Source organism: Nipponia nippon, unplaced genomic scaffold (assembly GCF_047370975.1).
Source record: "Nipponia nippon isolate SJK-2023a ecotype South Korea unplaced genomic scaffold, ASM4737097v1 scaffold_4, whole genome shotgun sequence".
Taxonomy (NCBI): Eukaryota; Metazoa; Chordata; class Aves; order Pelecaniformes; family Threskiornithidae; genus Nipponia; species Nipponia nippon.
The window spans coordinates 42,912,175-42,926,681 of record NW_028262358.1 but is presented as its reverse complement, the minus strand read 5'-3'; the positions used below and the strand labels follow the sequence as shown (position 1 = coordinate 42,926,681).

Here is a 14,507-nt window from a genome sequence, read left to right as displayed (position 1 = left end):
TTATATGAAAGAACAAAAGGCCTTAAATTTTCTATTTCAACTTTATATGCCTTTTATGCTTTTTTTTTTTTTAATCACATTGTAATTAGAGTATGGTATGACCTGGGAACACTATGACAGTAAGAATTCTAAAACAGTTCCTCTGGAAGAGGTCATTTGCAGTGGTGGAGGCTGTGAGCATCAGTTATGTTCAACATATATGGGCAATATTAAATTATTCTCATCGTGTCAGATTATACTTCTGATTCCTACAGTTAAACCGAAATTCATCGGCACAAAAGTCTTTGAAGATTATGACCTGAAGAGGCTGGTAGAATACATTGACTGGAAGCCTTTCTTTGATGTCTGGCAGCTTAGGGGAAAGTATCCCAACCGGGGTTTCCCTAAAGTCTTTAATGATAAAACTGTAGGTGAGTATTGAAATTGCATTTACTTCATGTAAATAATCCTAACAGACCTGCTGTGCTGCATTAAGATTCTCAATGTTTTGAAATAGTGAAAATACGTGGAAGCCTAGCGTCACTGAAATAACTTGTTTAAAGCAACACTTAGTGAACCAAGTGTTGGCATGTGAGGCTGAAAAACAAATGGGGGAAAAATGCTCAATCATCTTATTTAGAATTCACCTGCCAAAACACAGGGAGGTATTTTAATGACAGAAAATGGCAGCAGAGCACTTAATAGATCTGTGTCCCTGTTGTCAGTGAAGATGGCAAGAGGGCCCTGTCTCCTTTTGAAACTAATCAGTAGGCCTTGAAATACATGATGAAACTGCAAGGGTGACACTGAAATCGGTGTTCTGGATCTGCTGCAGTGTGGTAACGTAGCTGCACGCAGGTATTCTCTGTTGCTCATCTTACTCTGCAGCTTCTGCCTCTACTAGAATGGTGCTGGCTGAAACGTTGTTTTCTCTCCCCCCCCCCCCATATATGCTGTTACAACTGTAGAGACATAATCACACTGCTATCTCTGTTTGCTGTAGCTGACAGATTGCTGCAGTCATCAGAGAATTATGTGGAAAATGAACCAATCTTCAGCAATTCTTAAACCCATGTAGCCAGTTGTGAAAACATGCCTTTTCTAAAGGGTTCTCTTTTTTTTCTTTTTCTTTTTTTTTTATTGATAGGTGAAGAAGCAAAGAGAGTTTATAATGATGCTCAAAATCTACTGAAAATGTTGATTAATCAAAAGAAATTACAAGCCAGAGGTGTGGTTGGGTTCTGGCCAGCTCAAAGTGTTCAAGATGATATCCACTTATATGCTGTAGAAGAGGCAGTGGGATCTTCAGAACCAATAGCAAAATTTTATGGCTTGAGGCAACAGGTACAATGACAGAACATTTGTTAATGTGATTTTTTTTTTCCTTGAATTGCAAGAATGTAACAGAAGTGCCCTATTAAAATCTGTGCAGAAAATGGTGGTTGTAATCTGTCTGCAGCCGTTGTCTTGCCATTTCTTTCAGTAATAACAAGATCTTGTTAGTGATAGCCCAGGTATTTGTATTGTAGTATTTGTAGCATTTTGCATCGTACTAGTTGTACAAAATGCTTTATAGATCTGGCATCTTCAGATATGATGTGCATTTTCTGTCTTTATTTTAATATTTAAGATGTCCTAAACCACCATGCTCTATAAATTCATCACATGGATCCTGTGTGCTAAATTAGAATCTAATGAACCTTAATTCTCTAATATCCCTGGATTCTGCCTGAGATGAGAGATTCTGCTTGAATGTGTTAAAGGTTAAAAACACTTACAATTAAAATTCCTGGAAAAAATAAAGCTCAATGGAGAGAAGTGTTTTTGATAGTCTTAATTTTTATGTAAAATTCCCCATATGAAGAGGCAGTTTAGAATTAGTTAGTTGGCTGCTAATTCTGATTGAGAGAATCATCATTTTCTAGAATCATAGAACACCAGGTTGGAAGGGACCTCGAGGATCATCTGGTCCAACCTTTCTAGCACAATCTAGACGAGATGGCCCAGCACCATGTCCAGCTGAGTCTTAAATGTGTTCAGCGTAGCGGAGTCAACCACTTCCCTGGGGAGATTATTCCAATGATCGACTGTTCTCATTGTGAAAAATCTACTTCTCGTGTCCAATCGGAATCTCCCTGGGAGTAACTTGTACCCGTTACCCCTTGTCCTCACCATGTGACTCCTTGTAAAAAGGGAGTCTCTGTCTTCTTTGTAGCTCCCCTTTAAGTACTGGTACATGGTGATGAGATCACCTCTAAGCCTCCTTTTCTGAAGGCTGAACAAGCGCAGCTCTCTCGGCCTGTCCTCACACGGCAGGCTTCCCAGGCCCTTGATCATCTTGGTGGCCCTTCTCTGGACGCCCTCCAGCCTGTCCATATCTCTTTTGTACAACGGGGACTAGAACTGTACACAGTATTCCAGGTGTGGCCTGACAAGCGCTGAGTAGAGTGGGACAATGATTTCTTTATCTCTGCTGGTGATGCCCTTTTTGATGCAACCCAGCATCCTGTTGGCCGCCTTGGCCGCAGCAGCACACTGTTCACTCGTGTTGAGCTTCCTGTCCACCTGGACCCCCAGGTCCCTTTCCACAGAGCTGCTCTCCAGCCAGGGGGATCCCAGCCTGTGCTGCACTCCTGAATTATGTTTTCCCAGGTATAAGACCTTACGCTTGTCTTTGCTAAACTTCATAAGGTTCTTGTTAGCCCACTCTTCCAGCCTATCCAGATCTTCCTACAGGGTGGCTCTCCCTTCCAGAGTGTCTACTTCCCCACTCAATTTGGTGTCATCTGCGACCTTCATCAGGCTACACTTGATCCCATTATCCAGATTGCTCATGAAGATACGGAATAGTGTTGGGCCCAACATTGATCCCTGGGGGACCCCACTTGTGACAGGTTGCCAGTTTGAAAAAGAGCCATTTACCACCACCCTTTGGGTGTGGCCTGTCAGCATTCCAGGAACTTGAGGGATGACGTGCGAGCTGCTGTATTGATCTTCCAGCAAATGTCTAGATAGTTGAAGTCACCCATGAGAACCAGGTTCTGTTGACCAGAAGCTTGCCTTAGTGTCCCAAATATTGCTTCATCGGCTTTATTGTTGTGGTTTGGGGGTCATGAATTTTAAGTATTCATGCTTAATCATACTTACATAGATTTCCTTTTATTTTGATAGGTCAAACATTTTCAGGATATTCTGCCTCTCCTTCCCTACCTTCTGACTTGGCTTCTTCATAGTTCACACATTCAGAGTCATCAAACGTGGCAGAAACATTTTTTAACAACTACCTAAATTTCTGGAGTACAGGATTCTGTGAGGACAGTCCTGTGCCAATATTGCAGAACTGTACTAAGAAATAACGTGACTTTAAGTTTATCTGTTCCAGTTCCCTGGAACAGATTATCTGTTGCATGGAGATGGATCTAGTGTATCTTGACAATCCATGGCAGATGTTTATATAAACTGTTCTCACCAGCATTCAGGCAGGGCTGTTCCAGGGCCTTACTACCTAGTTAAACATTTTGGTATCCCATGTAAATCAAGCTTACTACAGTTTCTTTTCCTCGCCTTTTCCCAGGATTCTCCCAAGGAGAATATCTGATTTGATGTTGCTCTTGTAATGGTTTTTACTATTGGAATATTGTTCTTTTCCTTAGTCTTTTTATCTTGTATATTCCTAACTTATTCAGGCTTTTCTCAAAGGTTAAGGCTATGGAACTCCGTGCTACTGTGGCTACTGTTCTTCTGGACTCTACGTATTTTAGCTGCATCTCTTTCAATCTGGTGTACATAGTAATTCAGCAGAGGCTTCAGTAGGGCAAAGTAGAAGAGAATAATTGTCTCCTGTTTCTTATATAAAATGTTCTGTTCAGTACAGAGTTTTCTCCCTGACATTGACACTGTTAAGGATGTGACGTAAACCTACAAGTTGGAGATGCATTATTTTCCTTAACTGTAGTCATTACAAAAGAACCTTAAAATTCACACAGATTTCACCTGTGTGGAAGAAGGATATTTATTCATTTTTATGGTACTTTCTGTAATCTAGTAGGTTATAGAAACTAGGGAAATGACCATTTTCCTTCTTTTTTTTTTTTTTTTTTTTGGGGGGTGGTGTTTTGTAAGTTTTTTTTAAGCTGCAGTTGGGAGTGGATGGAAAGCATTGTTAAAATATTGTCATAGAATAATAAAACTTGAAGAGGAATCTTCAGATAAGTGATAGCCGTGAAATAACTTTTATCTCTAAGTTGGGTAGATTTACAAGTGCCGTGCCACTTTTTAAATAGCAGTCATATTCCCACAATGAACACACTGATATGATCCTCAACTGTAAAACTTCTTGTTAGGTGCTATGGCCAGCATTGTCACCTCTTTCTATTCCCTTTTTTCAATTTTGGAAAAAGATCCAGTGAGACAGATATTTCCTGTTTGTGTAAACCCACTTGAACTTTGCTTGGGATTCAACTTTTCAGTATTGATAGATGCATTTTGTTTGTATTTGCTTGTGGCTAGGGTAAACCTACATCCTGGGGCGCTGTTTGGTCTGGATTACTGAGACCATGGTTTGCAGCATAAGAAACTAGGAGTATTTATAAACTCTCACAGCCGTTCTAAAATGGGAGTTGCCAGAGAGTTCTGCGGTTGGCATAACTGAGATGCGAACTATCAGCCATCAGTTTTGCTAACAAATGTGGAATCTGTGAGTGCTAGAGATGGAAAATTCCTCCTCTTACCCAGTGGCTGGCACAAGAGTGTTCCTTATTTTGTAACAATTGGTCTGCAGAATAAGCTGTTAAATCTTACTAGCTGTAAATGGAAGCAAAACATCTCTCTATGTGTTTAGCACAGCATCTCTCTTCTTTGACATTTTGTTCTTCAGTGATCCAAACGCCCTCAGAGTAAGAGAGGTGTTTTTCTTCTAATTCAAGTAAAAGAAAGCCGTCATGGCTCAAAGACTAGTTAGGTGTTTGTCAGGAATCCCTTAAGCCCTTCAATCTGAAAAATACTGGTCTTCAGATTAATAGCGCACTAATACTTAATATATTTTTAAATGTTCTGATTCATTGCATTCTTTTTGTGACTTTAGGCTGAAAAGGACTCTGCCTGTACAGATCCATATTACTGCCTCTCTGACTTCATAGCACCACTGGATTCTGGCATTTGTGACTACTTAGGCCTGTTTGCTGTGGCCTGCTTTGGTGTAGATGAGTTATGCAATGAATTCAGGAAACAGGATGATGAATACAACATCATAATGGTAAAGGCTCTTGGCGATCGGTTGGCAGAGGTATGAGGTTTTATCATGTGTTTCCTTGCGAATTTTCTGACTGTGTACTAGATTTGCTTGACAGGTTGTTGTTTCAAGTTCTAGCGTAAACGTAGACTGTTGCCTGTAACGTATGCCCTGCATTAAATCTGAAAGTGAACTGGTTCTACTGAAATTGTCTTGAGAGGTGAGTCCTCTTCTGAGCCAGTGGGGACTCTGCTGTCCATATCTTCCAGCTGCAAAAGCATCTCTGAGTTCTTTGAGGGTTTTGGTGATTGATAGAATTTAGTAGATCTTAAAACAAGACTGTTTAGAAAGATCTATCTTTAAATCTTGTTTTATCATCATGAGAACGTGTTTGGAACCAGGTGTGACCCACCAGTTATATTCTTGAACTGCAGACATGCCTTCTGCTTTTAATGGTGACCATGCAGATGTATCCAGGGCACAAGTCTTCTGACTTAACATGTCTTAGGCTTAGACAGACATGCTCTTCAAGCTCTAACGGAAGTGGTTTAGAAAATGCCATCCCTTCCCTCCTACCCCTCTATCCCCATCAGCCTGCCCCCATGCTTACACCTAAGTAACCTTGGTAAAACTTACAGCAACTTCAGTGCAGTGCAAACGGGGTTAGCTCTAGTTGTGTACTTCAAGCTCTAACAGAGTTTCAGAAATTATTATTAGATGCCATCTAAAGATATTTACTGAAGCGGAAATGTCTCCTGAACGCAACCATTGCTGGCAAAACAGTGTAAGCTGGAAGAGCGGTTAAGAAAAGCTGTTGCCCACTTTCAGCTAGAGGAAAGGTCCTCTGCTGAAAAGAGCAGTGGCACTTACTTACATCCGATACTAGCACGGATGCAAGAATGACGTGGCCTTCTGTAGCTGGACCTGGACGAGCTACCCAGGTAGTCAAGACCTAATGGCTTCAGTGCTATAATGATGTATCGCTACTGTAGACTAACGAACTTCATCTTTTCTGGTTACTTGTCCACATCTTTACCTCTTTGAGTATGTAGGATTTTAAAGCAGGACAACCAAAAAAACCACTGTCTACCAGTAAGAGAAAAAACTAAAATACTTCAATTAGCAAAATAAGTATTGTATATGAATGTTAACGCTATTAAATTTCTCACCTATGATAAGAGCTCCCTTAAAAATTAAAATGGGAATGGGGAGAAAGTCTCTATCATTGTTTGTCTTCATCAAATAGCTACTGTATCAGTCTGCACAAATGAAGAAAAAAAAAAAAAAAAAAAGAAACCCAAAAAAACCACCACCAAACAACCAAAACCAAAAAACTTTGCATTCTGTTCCAAGGCATTTGCTGAGGAGCTCCATGAAAGGGTTCGAAGGGAATTCTGGGCTTACTGTAGTACTGAGCAGCTAGATCTCTCTGACCTACGCAGAATTAAATATGAGGGAATTCGCCCTGCCCCTGGATATCCAAGCCAGCCTGACCATACAGAAAAACTCACCATGTGGAAACTTGCAAACATTGAGGAAACAACAGGTACCTCTGTCTGCTTTACTAAGATTCTTAAACTGTTTTTACACGAATGAAAGATTGAAATGCCAACAAAACAGCGAATTGGGTGATGCAAGGCTACATAAAAAGCACAAACTGATGCAGTTCTGGGAGTTGCTGTCTTCCCCTTTTCATTGCCATCTTTATTTTGCTTCATTCAAGGAAGAATTTGCAAAATACTGCCAGTGCTGTTGGTGAAGGAGTTATGTCCCTAATTAGCAGATTGCATGCAAACAGGGTTCTGCTGCACAGAGAAAAATTCTAGCATCCTTATGGTTGCAAGAAGTCATTCCAGATATAAATAGGAAAAAAGCCAATTCAGCAGTGTATTTCCTGGTCCACAGAAACCTTGAGATGGTAACTCTTAGAAAAAGAATGAATTCCTTTTGTTTTCCTCTGATATTTTACATGTCAGACATCTCACTGCTACTTCCACAATTCCAAAAATACCTTCCTGCGTTTCAAAACCTCTAGTTACTCTTTTCACTTGCCAAAATGTCCAAGTTTTTTGCCTTCAAACTGTACAGTTACTCTACCGTAGTACTGTAATGATAAGTCTGCAATATATTTAAAGCTATGTGTGTATTTTTAACAGTTAACAAGTGGAAAATGGTTTTGGTTTTAGTTCATCTGAAAGCTCCTTGGTTTTTGAGTTTGCTTGAAGCTGCCCAACAAAAAATGGTTCTGAATTCATGCTTATTATCAATTAATTCAGAGAATAAGAAAATTCTCATTCTCTTTTGCAGGAATTGGTTTAACTGAATCACTAGCAATGATACCTGCTTCTGCAGTTTCTGGCCTCTACTTTTCCAGTCCCAAATCCAAATATTTTGCTGTTGGCAAGATATGTAAAGATCAGGTAACTTGCACTGTCCATTGTGGTAGTGTTATAGCATTCAAAACACCTTGTGAGCAGATGTTCCAAAAAATTTTGTAAGCAGTAAAAGCTGGAGTTTCCAAATAATCATTTTTTGTGGTCCCTTTGCAGGTTGAAGATTATGCACTGAGAAAAAATTTGTCTGTGGCAGAGGTGGAGAAGTGGCTGGGACCCATTTTGGGATATGATACTGAGTAACTGTGACACTTGTGGGCGAACATTTTTTTTTTTTTTTGATGATCTATTCACCAGAAGGAACAAGAAAATCCTTCCCACTGAAAACAGCTTTCTTCCATCCATCCTAGTAGTTTGTCTGATTTGTTTTTAACTTTTGATCAAGGAACTTAATATTTTAAAGCTGCCCTGTGCTCTTGGCTTGGGAGCATGAATGCATTGCAGATCTCTTAGTCATAGCAATATACTTTTATTTATTTCTTGCACAAATACTGTAGCTGAGCAGCTAGATGTAGGGTGAGATGTGGAAGCTGAAAAGCTCTCCTGTCCTCAGGAAGGCTTTGAAATCAGGGGCAAGAATTTCTGTCCCATTGGCTGTGGATGTACGTAGAACAGAATTTGACTTCTGTTGTTTTAATGTGTTTGGGCAAGTCCAGGTACAGAAATATGATGTGTTTTTTCTGTAAAGTCAGCAAAGGTTTTATACTGAGTGATCAAGAACAACTGAAGTACAACAGAGCTCCTTTTTGGAGCAGATCTGTCTGCTCCATGTTTAGGTCTTGTGATTGGGCACATATGTTGTTCTCCCTGAATAATATCAGGATTTTAAATTACTTTGTGATTATGATTGTAGATAGAACTATCAAAATAATACAATCTACTGGAGCAACATCAGAGATGCTGTATTATGACAGAACATGATATGGGATGACTGAGCCCATGGAGTTGTCCACCTCATGCTTCCCCTTCCTTTCAGCAAGCTACAGTCTGTTTCTATGCTGTATAAAGGGTAATGGCATTTCCTACCTTACAGTTATGTTGTGAGGCTTAATTCATATTTAAACAATCTTTTGTATGTGAAAAATGTGAGAGAAGCATAATTGTTACTACAGGCAGACAGAAAGCTTGGAGCTGACTTCAGTGTTTTACAAACTCTTTAAGCTTCCGGGTACCTGGATTTTGGAAGCAAATAGTAGCAATACTATCGTAAGTAACAGTTAATACCGTAGGCTTATTCCTCAGATTTAACTCTAAATGAGCTAATTGTTCATAGCTTTTAATAATCTCTGAAAAGTGCCTCAGGTATTATTTAAATGCTAATTTAGTAAAATATTATGACAGAACCCCCTCATTTTTCTGGTCTCTAATTGTAAAGAAAAGACCAATATTATAAAGAGAATGTTCCTTGAAATAGTTTATCTGTAATCTGTTAATAGCTATATAATTTTTGTAATGTCTTCATCTGACTTTATACTAAAAGAATCCTCTTGTATCAGCAGTTTAATAAAGGTTAAGCTGTCAATGGTGTTATCCTATTAGCATCCTTTAAATGGCAACAATAAAATGTGTGCAATAGTCTGAACAGATAATGTCGAAATTAATATGCACATTGTACCACGAATCTGAAATTATAAAGGCTGCTATGGGGTTTTTAAAGTAGTTGACTAAGTGTGTTCTTAACTGAATGTTTTAGAATGTCTCATCCTTTAATGACTTACAAAAATAACTTCTAAATGGATCTCTACCCCCAACCCATATCAAGGGACTTGAGACACGTCCTTGTTGATCAGCTGATTCTTGTTGCTGGAACAGTTCCTCAGTGGAACGCTCCTTTAGGTTGCCAGAAATACAGCAAAAAATGCTTAATATAAAGGAAAATTTGTTCCTGAAACATGTAGCCTGTAAAAATTGAAATCCTCTTTGCTTGCTTTTTGGTATTTGCACTTTTGCAAATCAATTTAATGCTTGGAATATCTCCTCTCCACCACTCTTCCAACTTCTTATATTTGGAAGCAGAGTGCCTTGTTAGTCTGAAGTTTTGATCATGTGAACGCGGTCAAAGTTTGACTTGTACAGCTTGGTTTATTTATTTACTTATTTTCCTGAAATCAGTAGCACATAGTTCAGTGAGCACAGCTTTAGCAGAATCAGACGGACAGAGCAGTAGATGCACCGCTGTATAACGGTGGTGGTGTTACCTTGTGTACAGGCAAAGGGGTCTAAATGGTGTGCAATTACTTTAACCCTTCACACGTGGCATCATACACTGAGAACAACCTTCATCTTTGCCTGCAAAACTTGTCTTTCTGAGAACCTGTTTGGAAGAATTACTCCTTGTTATTATGCAAATGTTTTTACCACGGACAATTTCTTTAGAAGTTTGTTACTTTAAATTGTCATTTGGCACTTTGAATAAGACAAATCTTCATTCTTCTCTCCAGAACAAAGGTAAATTGTGAAGGAAAAGGGTCTCATAGTTCTACCAGGTAAGACTATTTACTTCCATGAAATTATATGGAAAAGCCACGGGAAGAATATACCTGTTTTGAAGTAATGAAATGGAGTGGATGCTGCCCAGGAAAGAACGACAATTTTGGAATGCATAAAAGATATTTTTTTTTTTTTTTTGTGGTGCTTTTTGAAGTACTGCTAACAAAGGTACAAGATGTAAGATATGATGAAAAATTAAGAATGCTTTGTAAACAAGTCTGGTTTAATTCTTGTGAATAATTTACTTTGGATACAGATCTTCGCCCCCCCCCCCCCCCCGCCCCCGCCCCATAAGTCAGGCCAGCAGCCCAGAGATTAAGTTTTGAGGCACATATCTTAATTTACGAGTGTCAGGAGGGAATGCTATCCCTAAACCTGCCCCTTCATTATGAGGTCTGTTTCGGTGCTGCTTTTACTCCTGGGAAGATGGTAGTGCAGTTTATTTTGGGGTGAGGTTGCTACCATAGGTCAGGCCGTTCCTCAAAAAAAACCCTCAAAACTCATATTTCTTTTTTTTGTGTGAATATTTGAGCATTTTTTTTTGAGAATCTTCTGCTTCCTTGTTTAACAACATGAACCTCAGCACACCCTTTCTGTTAATTCCTGCTTGCTAAAACACAAGGGATGTCCAGAAACTGAGGGGAATAGTGAGAGGCCTTTGAGGGTCTTGCTTTTTAGAAAGGGGCTAGTTTACTAGTAACTGTGACTGGGTTTCATGAAATGCACTTTGAAATCTTTGGCTGATTTACCTGAGCATGCCATGAAAAAGTGGATTCAGTATCTTAAGAGTTTGAAAAACAAGAAACGGAATAACTTCATTAATTAGTTCAGGAGGATGGTTCCATACAGAAACAGCAGGACATGTTCTCAGTCACTGGAGAAATAATTCCTGTGCCCTCAATTACCGTGGTCTTGTCACGGCAGAGCCTGTTCAGCCCCTCTACAAAGTCATTTTGTTTGATTATCAGGTTTCTGTAGGTGCCGTTTTTCAAATGAAGATACACTGTGAACAGAACAGAAACACGTTTATCCTGCTTTCACACATCGCTTGTACGCTGTCCAGCTAAAGGCAGAACAGAAAAACCAATCCAGTGAGCCTCCATGTTTGTTTGGTCTGTTAATACCACCGTGGCTGAATGTCCTGAGATTTCTGCCCATGCCGCATGCCTGATATAAACAGCTGTGCAAAGCAGAACTCTGCTGAGATTACCAAACTTGGCGTTTTGGATTTGTGATTCAACTTGAACCAGGATGGCCAAAGCGAGCTGGTAATTATCCTTGCTGGCCTGAAGCTGCCATGACAACCGAGAAATGAAAGGCCCTGTTTTCTGCCTGGCTGCCGTAACGCCAGTGTGGCCTGTGCCTAAAGCTCCTGACCAGGCTTACGGGGAGTGTTCTCACGCCAGGGTGGTCCCCGCCATTCCTTCCTACAGAAAGAGCATGAAATACGTGGAGGGAGTGTGGAAAGTCAGGCTTACCCCATCTTAGTTCTTAGCTCATGGACTTTTCTACCCCATCTCCTGGTCAAAATAGCCTCCGCTTCCTCCTTGTCCCTCCAGCAGTGCCCCCTTAGCTGCACGTCAGGGTCCTCTGTAGGTTCTGCCAAAGCAGAACTGTAGAAGGTTTTAAGTAAGTCTCTTTTAAAGTCTGAATCAGTTAGCTGTTCCAGGAAGAGGAATTTTTGCCTGGCAAGTGTTGGACAACATTAATAACAAATGGTGCTAATAGCTCTGCCTGTAGGAGCCTTATACTATGTACGTTAGGCATTCATAACAGCTGAGGAGAAGGTGAAACAATGCCCTATGTCTTAACTGCATTTTTAGTTATGTGGTTGTTTTCATCTAGATAGCAAAACCAAAATGGATTAGTTGCATCCTTTGTCAGTGTACTGTTTTAAGCCCACAATTAATAATAAGCGAATAATAATAAAACTATATAAAACTAATGTCATTTTCAACTGAAGTATTTTATCGGTATGAATTGTTAAGATGAAGTAGAGAATTTATCTGTGCCTTGCTGTTAGAACAAATGCTTTTAAAATGCTTTAGGTAGTTGATGATTTAAATTTTTCATCATAAAATAATTATCTTGAGTACAAACTCAGGTTACAAAAAACTAATCATTTGATTTAAAAGGCTTTACCGCTGCTGTCTAGAAATAGCTGATAAAATGATTTAGTTAGGAGACTGGAAAGTTCTCCGCACTACTTGGAGAAATTTCTGCGCATGTAGGATTACCTACATCCAACAAAAGAAGGTAGAGTGGCGTGGGATTCACAGAGAGTAACTTAATTTCAGAAGAACAGGCAGTACTTTAGAGAGGAGCTGGAGGATTAAGTAAGAGTTATGGCAAACATCTCTCTCTTAAAAAAAACAGGTATTCTCAATATTAGTCTTGCAGTAAATGAAAATAAATGCTGTAGCCTCTACCTTATGTATACGATCAGAGTATAAGAAATGCAATTTGAGAACAATTTTTAAGGCGCTTTCATAAATCTCATGCATGCTTGGGATTAATGAGTTATATTTGCATGTTTATGAGTGAGAGAAGGAGGAGGAAATACTAATTAGGTTGTGAACTTGTTCTAGGGTTAAGTAACAAGCTGTTGAAAAAAGGGGGAAAAAAAAAAAACCACCTCTTAGGAGTTGTTGGGATCATTACTTAGATGACATTTTGGACAGAATTTCCAGTTGACAGTTGCGTTCCCTGACTCTGGCAGAATGTTGTGATGCATAAAAATAAAACATCCTGCTTTTTCCAGGACTCTCAAAGATGTTAAAACTCTGCATCAGCTCTGTATCCGCATATAGGCGTTAGGGCAATTTTGACCTGAGAATTACTTCAGTCTAGTAGATAAAATAGCACTCGGTGTGTAGATGTAATGGATTTTTTTTTTCCTTACTCAAGGTGTTTAAAAGATCTTTTTTTTTTTTTTTTTTTTTTTTTTTTCTGTATGTGGGAGTGCAACTTCCACTGGATGTTTTGTTCTTACTTTAAATTTTTTCATGATGAGGGTGGTGAAACACTGGAACAGATTGCCCAGAGAGGTGGTAGATGCCCCATCCCTGGAAACCTTCAAGGTCAGGTTGGACGGGGCTCTGAGCAACCTGATCTAGTTGAAGATGTCCCTGCTCATTGCAGCGGGGTTGGACTAGATGGCCTTTAAAGGTCCCTTCCAACCCAAACTATTCTATGATTCTGTGATTCTACTCTTTCCTATACTTGGTCTGTACTCTTTTCCCCTCCTCCTGCTCCACAATACAGGTGTGGAGATGTAACTCAGAGTTCTCTAATGGCCTGTGAGTGCCGCATGTTGTTTGGTATTTTTAATTTAAAAATACATAGTATTTTGGTTTTTGTTGAATTTCAGCAAGGTTCTTGCCAAATATCCTCTTCCCAGGAAGGGGACAACTTTATTCCTTTTAATCTGGCCGTTGATTTGAAATCTAGGTTGAGGTTCAGAAGTGGAGTGCAAACATGAAGTCTAAAAAGGTGTCAGTTCTCTGTGGTTGGTGGACTCCTTCCACGCTTCTGTTCCTGTTGCGACCTTGTGCGAACAAATACGTACGTATCTTTCTGTAGATTAGAGCAGCAGTGGTACAGGAGGTAAGAGATAAAAAGCGGCACTGTAGGGCCAAAAGACTTATTTAGCAAGCTGTTCTTTAGAGATGCATTGGTACAACGTGTACTCCAGCTGCTGTCGTTGATCAGGATGCATTTTCAACTGCTGTCTCAATCTTGTCTGTACTCAGCTGCTTTTATTTCAGGAAATCTCCACTCGTGAGATCTCATGCTTTGCTAAATACTGTACAAGGTCCTCTTCGCTTAATCAGACATTGATAATGAATGACTTTGCAGTAACTATCTACTGTTACGTTTTTGACTTTTGTAAACCTTGCCGTAACCAAACAGATGGCTTTCTTCAGAATACCATTATAGAGTAAATAAATACATTGTTTCTCTAAGGCCCCTAATTTCAGATTTTATTGTCAACACCTGATCTAACAAGTTTACTCATGTGGTCAGGGGTTTGCAGACCACTCTTGTTAGTCAAGAAGTTTGCTACTTACAAAAACATGACCATGTTTATGTGCTTTATTTAGGAAATAAATGTAAGCACTGAATTTTTTTTACTTCTACTTTCTTCCAAATATTGTTCCTCTGGGCGGCTGAACGAATAAAAGTTTTGATTCAACTGTTATAATACCATCTATACACGTATGGTGAGAAGCACTAAAGCAAGAGATTCAAAACTTAATATGATGTACAAGTGTATAAGGTACTTACTGAATATCATCTTGTCTCTTCAGATAAACATTAGGTGAAGGTGCTGTAAGACAGGAGTCAGCAGTCAGCTAAGTGAAGGCTAAGTGAAGATTTTAGATTTTCAGATGTTGAATCAGCAGCATTTCATG

The 14,507-nt window shown here is 39.4% G+C and overlaps 2 protein-coding genes across 30 annotated transcripts in view; one reads left to right on the top strand and one right to left on the bottom strand.

Annotated features, from left to right (window-relative positions):
• Positions 1 to 10,333, top strand: part of MTR (5-methyltetrahydrofolate-homocysteine methyltransferase) — a 56,410-nt gene extending 46,077 nt beyond the window's left edge. For 5 of the 7 annotated variants that reach the window (XM_087773592.1, XM_087773594.1, XM_087773593.1 and 2 more), the window contains 6 exons: positions 255 to 410; positions 1,127 to 1,323; positions 5,063 to 5,263; positions 6,563 to 6,755; positions 7,517 to 7,629; positions 7,759 to 9,124. In XM_087773592.1, coding sequence (XP_087629718.1) covers positions 255 to 410; positions 1,127 to 1,323; positions 5,063 to 5,263; positions 6,563 to 6,755; positions 7,517 to 7,629; positions 7,759 to 7,845 — 947 coding nt within the window. In that variant the 3' untranslated portion in view covers positions 7,846 to 9,124. Of the gene's footprint in view, positions 1 to 254; positions 411 to 1,126; positions 1,324 to 5,062; positions 5,264 to 6,562; positions 6,756 to 7,516; positions 7,630 to 7,758; positions 9,125 to 10,043 lie in introns of those variants that run through there. The other 2 variants (XR_015708000.1, XR_015708001.1) reach the window with 2 other exon arrangements.
• The window catches only part of LOC148053269 (uncharacterized), an 87,334-nt gene that overhangs the window by 43,064 nt on the left and 29,763 nt on the right, over positions 1 to 14,507 (bottom strand). For 9 of the 23 annotated variants that reach the window (XR_015708008.1, XR_015708010.1, XR_015708003.1 and 6 more), the window contains exon 4: positions 14,380 to 14,422. The exons of 11 other annotated variants lie outside the window; for them this stretch is intronic. Coding sequence is in view for 4 of the 12 variants with exons in the window: in XM_087773598.1 (XP_087629724.1) it covers positions 14,380 to 14,422 (43 nt within the window). In the remaining 8 variants the exon portion in view is untranslated. Of the gene's footprint in view, positions 1 to 10,402; positions 11,096 to 13,653; positions 13,669 to 14,379; positions 14,423 to 14,507 lie in introns of those variants that run through there. 3 more of the 23 variants (XR_015708006.1, XR_015708009.1, XR_015708005.1) reach the window with 3 other exon arrangements.